Consider the following 14,609-nt stretch of genomic DNA (forward strand, 5'->3'; position numbering starts at 1 on the left):
GTAGTACTGTTTCATATCTGTCTGCCCCTATAAAATTATTTGACCAGTTTTAGCAGACTCCTAATTTATAGATCTTTTAAAAACTGGACAAAACCCTTCCTTTTGAGCAAGCTTATTCTTGTGGCTTACCTTTATATTTTTTCATTATAGTACTGTATTTGTACTATTCATGGTATGCATTTCACTCTTTGGAAATTAAGCATACTGTTAGACACCCAGAGAATTATTAATTGTTCTAATGTCCCTTCAGCAAAGATGTGTTCCTAGACACCTGGAAATATCACCAATACAATTCCCAGTCAAATAATGATCACAAAAATATTAGTGTAACACTATTTTCTATAAAATCATATATGACGTTATCCCAATCCATGGGTTTCTAGCTGATGGCAGTATCCGCAGTGTCCAGACTGTCTTTTGGTAAGAGAAAGCAAATTAAAGATTGGAGAAGAATAATAGACATTGTGAGATAGGATAAGTGAACTGATGTGAAAGAAAATAGAAAGCCAAGATACTTTGAATTATAATGCTTGTCTGCTAGAGCCATAGCTTCAAGAGCGTAACATTTAGACATCTGGAACTGGACATGCTTACTATGGAGCTTAAGGGTTGGCATTTGTGGATTTTTGATGGTTTGCTAAAAACATAATTTCATATTATTGTTATCACTATCATCATCACTTCCGACCTGTTTCTCCATATGGCCCGAGACAAGGAACAATATGAAATAGAATCATAGAATAGTCCCACGAGTCAAGGAAATACATTGTGGGAGGACATGAAAAATTGCCTTTTCTGTGGTAGCACCCCGGTTTTGTAATTCTCTCTCTCTCTCTCTCTCTCTCTCTCTCTCTCTCTCTCTCTCTCTCTCTCTCTCTCTCTCTCTTTCTGGAGGCCTAGATGTCACCAACTATAGAATCATGTTGGTGCTGAAATAAAACGTGGCTTTTTACTATAGTCTTCAATCCAAACCAATTTTATGCAAGCTGTATGTGTTTTACAATTATATAATGTAAGATTGTTTTAATTGTTTTTAAACTGTCCTTTTAAATTGAAATGCTATTTCTTGCATTTTAATCTTTTAAAATTTCGTAATTATTTATTATTTTAAATATATTTTATTGAGAGCATCCCTGAGATATTTGGATTATTTTAAAGAAAGAAATAATAAATGCATCACACAGTTTAAAGTGCATATAAAATCACTATATATTAAAAATAATATTAACTTTAGAATTCATAATTTGAAATCAACTTGTATTTAAACGTTTCCATGTTTTTAAGTTTGGAGTACTGCCTTCATTTATTAAGTTGCAGACTTCCCTAACCTGTACACAGCTTTACAATCAATATACATTGACACTAGGGGGAAGTAGTAATCTGAAATGAAGCAAATCTTTTTCTGCTCTCCAGGGTTCCAAATAACAGCCGAGCCAGCTCCGATAAAGAGTCTTCTGTGAGAAGCAATACCAGCAGACTCAACAACTCAGTTTCTACGTCAAGGTATGAAATGAGTTTTTTTTTAGGACCCTGCAAATACACTTACAGTAAGTCTTCATCGAAAATTAATTCCATGTGTCCAAAAAAATGTTTGGAGCAGAGAGCATGTCTGGATATGATGCCCCTACCTCCAAAGTTGTAATCTATGCCATCTACAACTGCTGCCAAACTCCCACAAATTTTTGTATGTGGAGCTGAACGTCTGAAGGGATGTGTAAATGCATTCAATGACTTGGAATTCTTATCATATGGAGGAACCCAAGGGTTTTTATGAGAATTCATGGCTCATTAGAAGAAGAAAAAACAATGATGCTTGGTAAGACAGAAGGCAAGAGGAAAAGAGGAAGAACACATTATAGTTGGATAGACTCAGTCAAGGAATCCCCCTGATTTTTAGGACCTGAGCAGTGCTGCTGATAACAGGGTGTCTTGGACGTCTGTCCTTCACAGGCCTGTCGTAAGAAACAATTGCTGGGAAATTGGACTTTTCTGACAATCCATTCTTGGAGGCCAGCAAATGGATTTTCTCTTTAGAATAGTTTTAAGTGAATGAAGGCATGTTATGTTCATTTGAAAAGAAATGTACATGTTGCATTTTAATATTATCTCATTTTATGCTGATTCCTGCCAGAAAAGAATAAAATCCACCTAGCACTCTTGTTTGTAATCTCTATACATTTTAGTGAAGTTTATTCAAATGCTCTTCATAAGCCTAGCTGAAATAAAGACAGGTTGTGAGAATGAAGATGCAAGGAAAGTAACTGATCGCTCATCTAAATCTTGAATATACTTCCTTATTGCAGAATTTCTCCGAGTTCAATTTCATCCATCCCCTTCACAGGAGATAGTCAAACTGATGCTGATATTCTGGCTTTCGTAAGAGCCAGACAAAATCTCCTACTGAAGAAAGGTATTTATTTATTATTATTATTTACATTATTTATACCCCGCTTCCTCCCTTTTCAAGGTGGCTAACAATCACACACTTTGATGAATTTAAAACAAAGCAAATGCAAAATTTAAAAAAAACAATTAAACAATGCTGCTTGTGTTAGGTTAAAAATACAATTAAAATACAATAAATGTAATTAAAATGTATTTTAAAACACCCAATCCCCCCCCAAATTCCACCCACAACCTCCTCAGCAACGTGCCCCTTAGCCTTCTCCAAACGCCTGCCAGCAGAAAAAAGTCTTTACCAGGTTGCGGATGGCCAGCAGGCATGGGGCCATCCTGGTCTCTCTTGGGAGGGAGTTCCACAGTCTGGGAGCAGCCACCAAAAAGGCTTTCTCATGTGTTCCCACCAAACACACTTGAACAGATGGTGGGACAGAGGAAAGGTCCTCCCCAATCGATGGTAAATTTCTACTAGGTTCATAGAAAGAGATATGGCCTTGCAAAATGCACCATAGAGCTAAATTGTAATCTGTGTTAAAACTTCTTAAATTTAGAGTTAATATGTGGTCTCGCTCTGATTTATAGTAAGGATTCTAAGCACTGCATTCTATTAACATGACCAAATGTAGAACATTTTCATATTATTAAATTTTTGTTAATTATTGCACAAATCAGTGTTCTTAACTACAGGTCTGTCAGTCACATGTTCCTATTAAAGATCCCTGTGATGCAGTTATGATATGTAAGACCAGTATTTCTTATTTATCAAGTCCTTTCCTTGTCCAGTCAGTCAAGATTGATCAGCAAAAGCTCTTGTCAAACCCATCAATACCAGAGGAATTGGCAAATGTATATTGCATGATAGAGGAAGTTGACTTTACATTCTTTTTCCAGCATCTCCTCAATATTATTGTAGGGGGAGCCCAGGAGGGACTGAGACAATAGCCCTATGTTGTCTTTGTGGACCAGAACCTTTTGTCTTGCGTTTTTAAAATATTTGATGTCTGTGAGAAAGCCAACACCTTTCTGAAACATCTGTTGGACATGAAATAGATAGTAACTAAAATATTAATGCATAAAACCACTACAGTGGCCAAGAAACTGACGAACCCATTGAGGAACATGGGATACCGTGGTTTGAAGATGATGGTTGCGTACATTTTTCCTGCTGGCATACTTGGCTACAGTCAGCTGGCCATATTGAAAAAGCTCATTCTCAGATAAGGAGAGTGAGGGGGGTGGGTGGCCTCTTTAGTCAAAAAGATATGATACATTGGGTCATGTGCATATCTTGAAAACAATGAATAAGATCTCAGAAATAATATTTCTGCTGTCATTCTTGGAGTAGCGGAACCTCAAGTAGGCAGCCTTCTCATTTCTCAGGTACATGTTCCATGCATTTCCTTATGTATCTTCCTCATGTTTGTTACTGTGAAACTGAGAAACTATTTTAACTATTTTATACAAATCTACATATGTTTTTAATTGTTAGCTGTTTTGGATAGTTTTAAACAGTCAAGTCTGTTAAAAGAATGTTTCAGATTGGTCAAGTTGATTTTACTGTACACAATCTTATCTTTAGATACAGGTGGTAGATATTTAAATAAGTATACACATGAAATGCTATTAAACATGCATGAAAAATACAAAATATATATGTATGCTGAGAAAGATAAGTATTCAAGGGCTTTGGAAATATCACAACATACCTGATCATATGGTAGTGTGTGAGTTATTATAAACATACCCTAGATTCTGTTGAAAAAACTCTAGTTTAGTAATCCCCAGCCCTCACCTCACTCTATTTGTAATAGCTGTCCATTTCTAATAAGGAAGAGCATTGTATAGATGAGTGCAATATAGTGGAAAGGTCTGTGCCATGTTAGGAAAAATAAAGCAGCCACATTAGACAGAAAATTTGGCATATCAATAAAGACCAGTAAATTGTTTATACTTGTACTTATTAAATCAAAAATAATATTGGGATTTCTGCTTTAGATGGCAAGGTGAATTAGGCTACCTCTGGTTGACAAATCTAGGAGAGTAAAACAAAAACCAGTATTTATGATGTAAAAGCTGGTGAACAAATGCTGTGCATAACAGGTTTGGAAAACAAAAATGCTATTATCTAAACAACACAAAGACTTGAGAAAGCATGAATACACTCTCTTTTTTTCTAAATATACAAAAGAAACTTGTTGTCCATTATATAAAAGTTCATTTATGCTTGGAATACTTTTCTATGTATATTTTCAGCCTCTGATTGTAATTTCTCTAATGCTGTTCTTTATCCTTGCTTTAACATGAAATTGCCCTTCTTCATTCACATAACTATATGTCAGGATCAGCTGTCATCTTACATTTGTAACTCTGCTATGTTTTCTCTTTTCTTATTTCATTTTTTTCCCTCTTTCCTCAAAGGAGAAGAAATGATAGAATAGCTGCATAGTGTCTTCCGACACTGTAGAACTGTTCATTAGAAAGTATCCATGCTAATCTACGCCAGTTCACATATAATTCCAAGTTCAAAAATATACACACACAATTGAGGTAGGATTCTGCCATCATATTTTGTATTTACCTATTGATGGGAACAAGCATCTCTAGATGTAAATGCCCACATAATTATGACATCTGTTGTCTGTTCATTGTGGAAAAGAAGTACAACATTTTTGTGAGTGAAATTTAGACATTTGCAGAGATAAGCTCCAGTTTTTTGCAATCCAGTATTCTATGTATTGTGCAAGAGGATGCCTGAACTTGATTCCCAAACATCATCATATTCTTACATCAGATGTGTATCAGCCCTTGGGCAATAAATGTATTACATTTCTGTTAAAAAGTTCACAAAAAATGGCAGTTGGCAGAAGCCATTCAGTATAAAGTAGACACCAGTGGCACCTAAAGGTAACAAGGAAGTTATTAATCTAAGTGAGAACGAAAAAGAGATGGATTCTCTTTAGCAGTGTTTCTGTCGGAACAGGAACAAATTATACAAAACACATGAAAACGGCTGTGATTAGTGAAGCAATTGCTTTCCATCACCACTCAAGTGCTGATGACAGCATTACTCATCAAGCTATCAGCACCTGCCAGATGGTGTTAGCATTATCCCATAGTAGAGCTTTAGTCTATCTCTGGTTATCAGCAATAATTGTCGGGTGTAAATATAGAGGCTGCAAAACGAGTCACCTTACTGCATCCCAAGCAAACATTCTATACACTTAGGATTTAAGATGTCATGTGTCTCAATTTGGTAAACTCATCATCAAGCTCCTTCTGAACATATAATTATGTTAAACTACAGTATATGTTCATTTCCCATCATGGAATAAAATCACTGAGTGTAAGATATATTCCCTTTGGGTTTTTAAATAATCTCATTTATAGCTGATTAAATGCTATAGCTTAGTGACAAGAGCACACCTTACCTTGAGTCCCTCATCTAATATTGGTATACCAAGAAAGCTAGAAAGAAAAACACATAAAGGGTAGTTCATGCCCCCCGACCCCCTGTCAAGACCACTGCCCTGATGGGACTGTATGTAAGCCACATTCAGTGAAATGAATGATCTAGACAGATGGTAGTTAAGCAGAAAAGTTTGATTTACCTGGATTTTTTCTAACATTAAACAGTAACATCTGTTCATCATCTAGAGCAGTGGTTCCCAACTTTTTTTGAGTCGCAACCCCATTTTATAGAGGTAAAGTAACTTGCAACTCCAGTACATTAAAAACAAGCTTTTTAATAGGGTAAATGAAAATACATCAAAAATAGTTTTTTCGGTATAATGTAATTCAAAATACTGTAATGTTAACTGTGCATGAACCTGGATCTCACAGCAAGCTAACCTGACAAACAAAACATCATTACATGTTTATGCATACAAATCTCTTTGCAGGACTTGATTACATAATACTTTTTGGTTTTCCCTTTTAAACATTTTCATAGCTCACCACTACTTGGTGACCCCACAGAAAACCCATTTAGGACGCAACCCATGGGTTAGGAACCATTGATCTAGAGACTATTTCACCTATTTCCTCCATGGCTAGAGAAAACATCTTAAGTTCTATTAGGGTGTATCAACTATACATATTTCCCCCAAAGAAAGCATTTCCATGTAAAGAGATGATGAAAACTGGATATTAAAGAAAGGAAATGAAAGAAAAAAAAAACCAGTTTGGATCCTAAAATAAGATATGGAAAAACTTCTCCTTTACAGGATGGGGGAAAGGCTGATGGGAAAGGGAAGAAAATTTGGAGGAGGTAAATAGTGAGTGCAAATGTGGGAGTTGAGCCACACCTGTTGAGTTTCCTTCTGCATTAATTATGAATTAAAAAGGGAAGGGTACATATTACTAGGTAATTCCAAGTCTTCCTAAAGCTACAGTGGATGAATAACAAGAGAGCTGCCTATAGTCCTAAAAATACCTTTGATTGCTTTTGTAGTAGATTTTCTGTTAATTTATTGCTAGTAACTAAAACATTTTACAGTGATTAGAATTAGAATAGCTTTATTGTCATTGTGCTATTGCACAACAAAATTAAATGCCTTCCCCAGTACACATCAGTACACATCAGAAAACAACACACCCATCCCTGGGCTTAAGGTCCTGCTGATAAACACTAGGTCTGTGAATGGTAAAACAACTGCCATTCAGGATTTAATCCTGGATGAGGGAGCAGACCTAGCATGCATCACCGAGACCTGGCTGGATGAGCTGGGGGGGGGGGGGGTAAACCTCACCCAGCTCTGTCCTCCAGGCTTTAGGGTGCATCAGCAAGCCAGACCCAGGGGGCAGGAAGGTGGTGTTGCGGTGGTCTATTGGGAGTCCATTGCCCTGATCAGGTGCCCTGCTCCTCAATTCTCTGGGTTCGATTGTGTCCAGCTGAAAGTGGGCAACCAGGACAGTTTGGGGCTTCTGCTTGTGTACCGACCACCCCGCAACACAGCAGTCTCCCTGCCAGAGCTTGCGGGGGTGGTCTCTGACCTGGCGTTGGGGTCTAACCAGCTAATTGTGATGTCTCATGGGCCATGTAGTCCCGTTCCTAGTACTATTGTGGCAGACGAAGAGGGAAACTTGGGTTTCCCACCGGTCCAGCCAGAATCGGAGGCCCCGCACCTGCAAGATGTTTGCCCTCAAGAAGTCAGCCAAACAAGCCTTGAGCAGAATTCTCCCCCGTTCTCTCGCAAAGATAATTATAATCGAGATAGAGGCGCTAGGGAGGCGAAGCGCCGAAGCGCCAGAATCGCTGCCAGACAATTAGCTGATTAAGCCTGTTTCCCTTGGGAAATCTTAAGGAGTCATGCATCTGGACACAGTATGGGTTTCACTTCTTGTTCCCCAGGGAAAGTGTTCCTTGGCGGGAAAACAAGATCCTATATAGGTGTTTACCCGCAAGGAGATCCTTGCGGAGTCAATTCGTCAGCTTCAGGAGTAAGATCGTGTGTGGACTACGCTACTCCAGTTCCTTGTTTCCAGGACCTTGCCACGGACCTTGTTCTAGTTCCAAACCTGCCTTGTTCCTCGGACCTCGCCACGGACCCTGTTCTTGCTTCTTGCCTCTTGTTGCCTCGTATCAAGTCTTGTTTGCCAAGAATCTAGTTTGTTTTCCAGCCTTGTTGTCAAGCTCCATTGGACTAAAGGACCCTGTCATTTCCCCACACTTGCTCGGCAAGTGTATGTTTCGGTTATTGGATTATAACTTTGGACTCTAATATCTCATATTGGACATTGATTTCCTGGACTATATTTGACCTTTCCTGAAAGGTCTACTTCTGAACTATATTCTTCACTTGTTTTTATTGACTTTATATATTCCTTTAATAAAGATATTAGATAGATTCTGGTCTCTGCGCATGGTTATTGGTGCTCTGCGGCCTGGGTCTTGACAGTTTGACTCCGCCACCCTAAGCACCAATTAACCTTAGGCCAGGATGTCTACAGGAACCGGGGCGGAAGCCCAACCACTCAGCTACACCATTTCCAAGGATGAATTAGACAGAATCCGGGATACACTCCATACGCAGGAGGGAGAAATACGGGGCTTGAAGGAACGAGGTATCCGGCTCCCTGCCCTGGCGCTTCCAACCAAGTTTTCTGGAGAAGCCTCCAAGGTTCATGTTGTCCGTCGCCAATGCCAGGCGTACATAGAAGCCCGTCAAGCCGAGTTTCCCCAAGAAGAAATCAAGGTGGCGTGGATTTACAGTCTCCTAGAAGGGCCAGCGGGCAATTGGGCAACGGCGCTATTTGATGCGGGCTCCATGCACCTAAGTTCCGCGCAAAACTTCCTGAATCACCTTAAGGCGACATGGGGGATCGAGGACAATGTGGAGGCGGCTGGCCATAAACTCCGGCGCCTTTTCCAAGGGGACAGGCCGTTGTCCCAGTACATAGCCGAGTTCCGGGTGCTGGCCCAAAACACCGGTTGGAACGATATAGCCCTCAGAGGACAGTTTCGCAAGGGTCTCAACTTCGAGATGCAGGAAGAAATCTCCAAGGTGGAACCTCCAAACTCTCTTGAGAGACTTATCGATCAATGTTTACGAGCCGAAGTCCTGCTTGCCAACAAAAAACAGTGGCTCCGAGGCCAGAGTGGAAGAGCAGGAGTGAAACCTCCCGCTTCCGCCAGTATTCAGCCACGTCCAGTGTGGAGACCCCCACCACCAGCCCCATACCCCAGAGGAAGCGAGGAGGAGCCGATGCAGTTGGGCAATGTGCGTCCCAGATTAGATGTTGCCGAGAAGGCCCGCCGCCAACGTTTAAACCTCTGTTGGACCTGCAGGAACGGGGGCCACTTCGCCAGAGAATGTCCAGCCAAGAGAAAGCCCGCCGCTCGCTTGGCGGCGGCGTCCTCCGCGGAGACGGAGACGGCCGAGGCGGCTGGCGCAAAGCCGGCGGGGGAAGCCAGCGACCGGGCGTAGAGAGGCTCGCCAACCCGGTCAAGAACCCCACTCAAGAGCCGCAAACCGGGGTCCTATTTCTCCTAGTGGTCACGTTGTGGTCAGCGAAAAAGGGACCCGTCATGATCCATGCCATGATAGACTCAGGAGCAACAAACAATTTCATCGATAGAGAGTATGCCGACTCTCTGGGATTACAATATCACGATTTCAAGAACGCCCGGGTGGTGCAGGCTATCGATGGCCGTCCCCTAAAGATGGGTCCAGTAAGTCAATGGACTGAACCCACCAGGATGTGGATAAGAGAACACATGGAAGCAATTTCCTTCTTTGTTACCGAGGTGCCCCACTTCCCTGTGATTTTGGGAATTCCATGGCTGACGCTCCACGACCCAAACATCTCCTGGACCAACAGAGAACTACAGTTTGCTTCAAAATATTGCCAAAACCATTGTCTAGTAGCCAAGGTCTGCCATGCCACAGACGCTGAGCCCATCATCACCTTACCCAAGAAATATTCAGACTTTTGGGATGTATTCACTGAAAAGGAAGCCGAGAAACTACCCCCACATAGACCTTATGACTGTGCCATTGACTTGGTGGAGGGGGCCCCGATCCCGCGAGGACACCTCTACTCCCTGACTGAACCAGAGCAAGAAGCTCTCAGGGAGTTCATAGAGTCAAATCTTCGCAAGGGATTCATCAGACCCTCTCAATCCCCAGCTGCCTCCCCGGTGATGTTTGTGAAAAAGAAGTCAGGGGACCTACGCTTGGTTGTGGACTATAGAGCATTGAACAATACCACGAAGCGGAACCGCTACCCGCTGCCTTTGATCTCGGACCTATTAGACCGGCTTCGAGGGGCCAAGGTTTACACCAAGCTGGATCTCCGGGGGGCTTACAATCTAGTTCGCATCAGAGAAGGGGACGAATGGAAAACCGCCTTCCAGACCAAATTCGGATTATTCGAGTCCCTAGTCATGAATTTCGGTTTATCCGGAGCTCCCGCAACGTTCCAGCATTTTGTCAACGATATCTTCCAGGATTATCTAGATCGGTTCTTGATCATATACTTGGACGATTTTTTGATGTTTTCTAGATCACAATCGGAGCACGAAAAACATGTCAGAATGGTGCTACAACGGTTGCGGGATCATGGACTATATGCCAAGTGTCACGACCCAGGCTGCAGAGCACCAATAACCATACACAGAGGCCAGAATCTATCTAATATCTTTATTAAGGAAATATATAAAGTCAATAATAATAAGTGTAGAATGTTGTTCAGAAGAAGACCTTTCAGGAAAGGTCAATTATAGTCCAGGAAAACAATGTCCAATATAAAATATTAAGGTCCAAAGTTGTAATCCAATAACCGAAACACTCACTTTGCCAAGCAAAGTGAGGGGAGATGACAAGGTTCTTAGTCCAAGGAACTTGAGGCAAGGCTAGGAAGTAAACTTGATTCTTGGAACACAAGGCTTGATACAAGGCAGCAAGGAACGAGGAACAGGGAGAAAATCCGTGGTAAAATACTTGGCAAGGTCCTGGAAGACAGGGCTGAGTCCTAGGAAGCAAGGCAAGGTCCGTGGAGGTAAACAAGGCTGGGAACGGGAACGAAGGCTTGGAAACAGGAACGAAGGCTTGGAAGCGGGAGTAGCGCTGTCCACACACAACCTACTCCAGTTGCTGACGAATTGACTCCGCAAGATTCCTTCGGGGCAAGGAACCTAAATAGGGTCTCGTTTTCCCACCAAAGAACACTTCTCTGGGGAATCAGAACCGAAAGTCAATCTCTGTGTCCAGATGCATGACTCCCTAGAATTTCTCATGGAAGCAGTCTTAATCAGCTGAATGCCTGGCTGCGATTCTCAGGCTTCTGCGATTAGCCTGCTGAACTCCTTTTTGTTGTTGATAATAACTACGGCGAGAAAATGGGGGAGATTCTGACTCAGGGCTTGTTTGGCAGATTTCTGGAAGGCAAACCTCTTGCAGGTGCAAGGGCTCCAATTCAGGCTGGGAAAGTTCCAATTCTGACTGAAATGGTGGAAAACCCAAGTTTTCCTCTTCATCTGTCACAACAGCGCTAGGAACGGGACTACATGGCCCATGAGTCATCACACTATCCCCCTCCTCAAGCCCCCTCTCAAAATAGGGCTCTCTCCCCGAGGCGCGAGGCCGCGGCTTGGTGGGGTAGGTCTGATGGAAGCGGCGGGTTAAATCGGGGGCATGGACTGTGGAAGCGTCTTCCCATGAGCGTTCCTCGGGGCCAAAACCCACCCAGTCAATGAGATATTGCAGGCGGCGACGGTGAAAGCGAGAATCCAAAATGTCCTGAACCTCGAACTCCTCCTCCCCATCCACCAAAACAGGAGGGGGGGCCGGCCGGTCTGCATCAGGGCGCACACCATCCGCCGGAAGGAGCAGGGAGCGATGGAACACTGGATGAATGCGCATAGAGCGCGGAAGTTGGAGTTTGAAAGTCACGGGGTTAAGTTGCGCCACCACCGGATAGGGACCAATGAAACGGGCATCTAACTTCCGGCAAGGGCGATGGGAGGGCAAAAAGCGAGTGGACAGAAGAACCCGGTCTCCTACCTTGATTTCGGGGCCCGGCTGGCGATGTTTGTCAGCGTGGCGTTTATAGTCCTCCTTGGCTTGGTCTAGTTGCTGGAGCAAAAGTTGTTGCACCGCTGTGAGTTCCTGCAGCCAGTCCTCTGCTGCGGGAACTTCTGAGGTTTCAACAATAGAAGGGAAGAAACGTGGATGGAAGCCGTAGTTTGCAAAGAACGGGGTTTCTTTAGTTGAAGCCTGGACACCATTGTTATAGGCAAACTCTGACAGCGGTAACAGGGAAGCCCAATTGTCCTGCTGATAGTTTACATAACAGCGAAGGTATTGTTCCAGAGTGGCATTGGTGCGCTCAGTTTGCCCATCCGTTTGGGGATGGTGAGCCGAAGATAAACGAGAGTCTATGCCCAATAGTTTTTGTAGTGCTTTCCAGAAACGAGAGGTGAATTGAGACCCACGGTCTGTGACCAAACTCTTGGGCAAACCATGCAATCTGAAAACATGCTGAAGGAAATAATCTGCAGTCTCCTTGGCCGTGGGGAGGCCATCGCAGGGAATGAAATGGGCTAGCTTGGTAAAAAGGTCCACCACCACTAGGATCGTGGTGAATCCACAGGAAGGTGGTAGATCAGTGATAAAATCCGCAGAGATTATTTCCCATGGGCGAGATGGGGTAGGAAGGGGTTGCAGAAGCCCTGAGGGCTTCTCTCTTCTTGTCTTGGAGCGCTGGCATACTGGGCAGGAATTGACATATTTTTCCACATCCTTGCGGATCTTGGGCCACCAGAAATCTCTTAGGATCAAATGCATGGTTTTAAATAGTCCGAAATGCCCTGCTGGCTTGCAGTCGTGACACAGACGAAGTGCCTTTTCCCTGCCCGGTCCTGGAGGGATGTAGACATGGTTTCTATAGCAAAGTAACCCATCCTTAAGCGAGAAGGGAAACTGTAGTCCTTGGCGAAGTTGGTCCTGAGCCCAGGCATCTGCTTGTTGACTGGCCCTGATTTCCTGAGCACAAAGGGGCCCTGGAGTAGAGGGAGCTGAATCAATTAGAGTGGATTTGGTATTTCCCACAGTGAGCGTGGCAAAGTTCTCGGGCTGCAGCAGTTGGGATTCAAAGGTCTCTTTGCGCCCTGCAGCATATTCCGGTTTCCGTGACAGTGCATCTGCTTGCTTGGTCTGGGCTGGGGTTACATAGTGGATTTGGAAGTTGAAACGCTCAAAGAATAAAGCCCAGCGTTGTTGCCTCTGATTTAGCTTGCGGGCAGTTCTTAGATGCTCTAGATTCCGATGATCAGTATGGACCTCAATGGGAAATTTGGCCCCTTCTAACCAATGTCTCCAAGTTTCAAAGGCTGCCTTTATGGCCAAAAGTTCCTTTTCCCAAATAGTATAATTTCTCTCTGGTGCGGTCAGTTGACGGGAGTAAAAGGCACAAGGGTGAAGATGATCTCCCACTGGTTGTAAGAGTACAGCCCCAATTGCCACATCGGAGGCGTCCGCCTGTACGACAAAAGGGGTTTCAGGATCTGGGTGTTGAAGGATTGGCTGGGACGTGAATAATTTCTTTAGCTGCTGGAATCCTTTCTCTGCTTGCTCTGTCCAGCGGAAAGGCTGCTTCCCACGGATGCAGCTGGTGATTGGATCAGACCAGCGGGCAAAGTCTGGAATGAACTTGCGAGAAGTTTGACTTGGCCATGGTGGTCCACACCTTGGTTACATCCAGATTGGATTTCTGCAATGCTCTCTACATGGGGCTGCCCGCGAAGATGGTCTGTAAATTCCAGCTGGTTCAAAGGTTGGCAGTCCGGTTTCTGACAGGAGCTGGTTATAGGGAGCACACAATTGAAGCAGCTCCACTGGCTGCCAATAAACTGCCAGGCCCAATTCCAGGTGCAGGTACTTACCTATAAAGCCCTACAAGGCTCGGGCCCTGCCTATCTCCGTGATCGCATCTCCCCCTATGAACCAGTGTGGGCTTTGATATCAGCCGGGGAGGCTCTTCTCTCACTCCCACCATCATCCCAAGTATGTTTGGTAGGGACGAGGGAACGGGCTTTCTCGGTGGTGGCCCCCCGGCTCTGGAATGCTCTCCCTAAAGAGATCAGACAGGCCCCCACCTTACCCATTTTTCATAAAGCATTAAAAACCTGGTGGTTTAGGCAGGGTTTTGATCAAGATTAGTTTTCACTTGAATCAGATTGTGGTATACTGCTCATCACCTGCCCCTAAGATAGGTATATAAGTTCTCATCTACCCTTAAAATGGATTAAGGCCAGCCTCGCCCTGACTAATGTTTCCCGCCCCTTGATCGAAGGCTGTCACTGCGATTGTTTTTTTTAACTGAAATTGCTGTGTTTTATCTATGATGTTTTTTTGTTTTATTTTATTGTACTGTGTGTTGTTTTGCATTTGTATTTGTACTCTTTGGGAACCGCCCTGGGTCCCTTCGGGGAGATAGAACGGTATATAAATAAAGTTTTATATTATTATTATTATTATTATTATTATTATTATTATTATTATTATTATAATATAACCCCCCACACCCCAACCACCATTGCACAGTGCCCAGTGCCACATCAGTGTCTACTATTGATACTAAAATGCTCATTCACTGCTCTAGGCTCAAGTACCAACTTATGCTAAGAGGTAGGTTGGTAAAGGTATAATTTATAGTTTTTTCATTTCCCCCTCAAGAACAGAATAATACTTGCTCTGAGTGTCCCTGGT

The 14,609-nt window shown here is 43.2% G+C and overlaps 1 protein-coding gene across 4 annotated transcripts in view; it reads left to right on the top strand.

Annotated features, from left to right (window-relative positions):
• The window catches only part of kif6 (kinesin family member 6), a 210,390-nt gene that overhangs the window by 181,585 nt on the left and 14,196 nt on the right, over window positions 1-14,609 (top strand). For all 4 annotated transcript variants that reach the window (XM_008125901.3, XM_062973564.1, XM_062973572.1 and 1 more), the window contains 2 exons: window positions 1,414-1,503; window positions 2,304-2,410. In XM_008125901.3, coding sequence (XP_008124108.2) covers window positions 1,414-1,503; window positions 2,304-2,410 — 197 coding nt within the window. The remainder of the gene's footprint in view (window positions 1-1,413; window positions 1,504-2,303; window positions 2,411-14,609) is intronic.

Source organism: Anolis carolinensis, chromosome 1, assembly GCF_035594765.1.
Source record: "Anolis carolinensis isolate JA03-04 chromosome 1, rAnoCar3.1.pri, whole genome shotgun sequence".
NCBI lineage: Eukaryota > Metazoa > Chordata > Lepidosauria > Squamata > Dactyloidae > Anolis > Anolis carolinensis.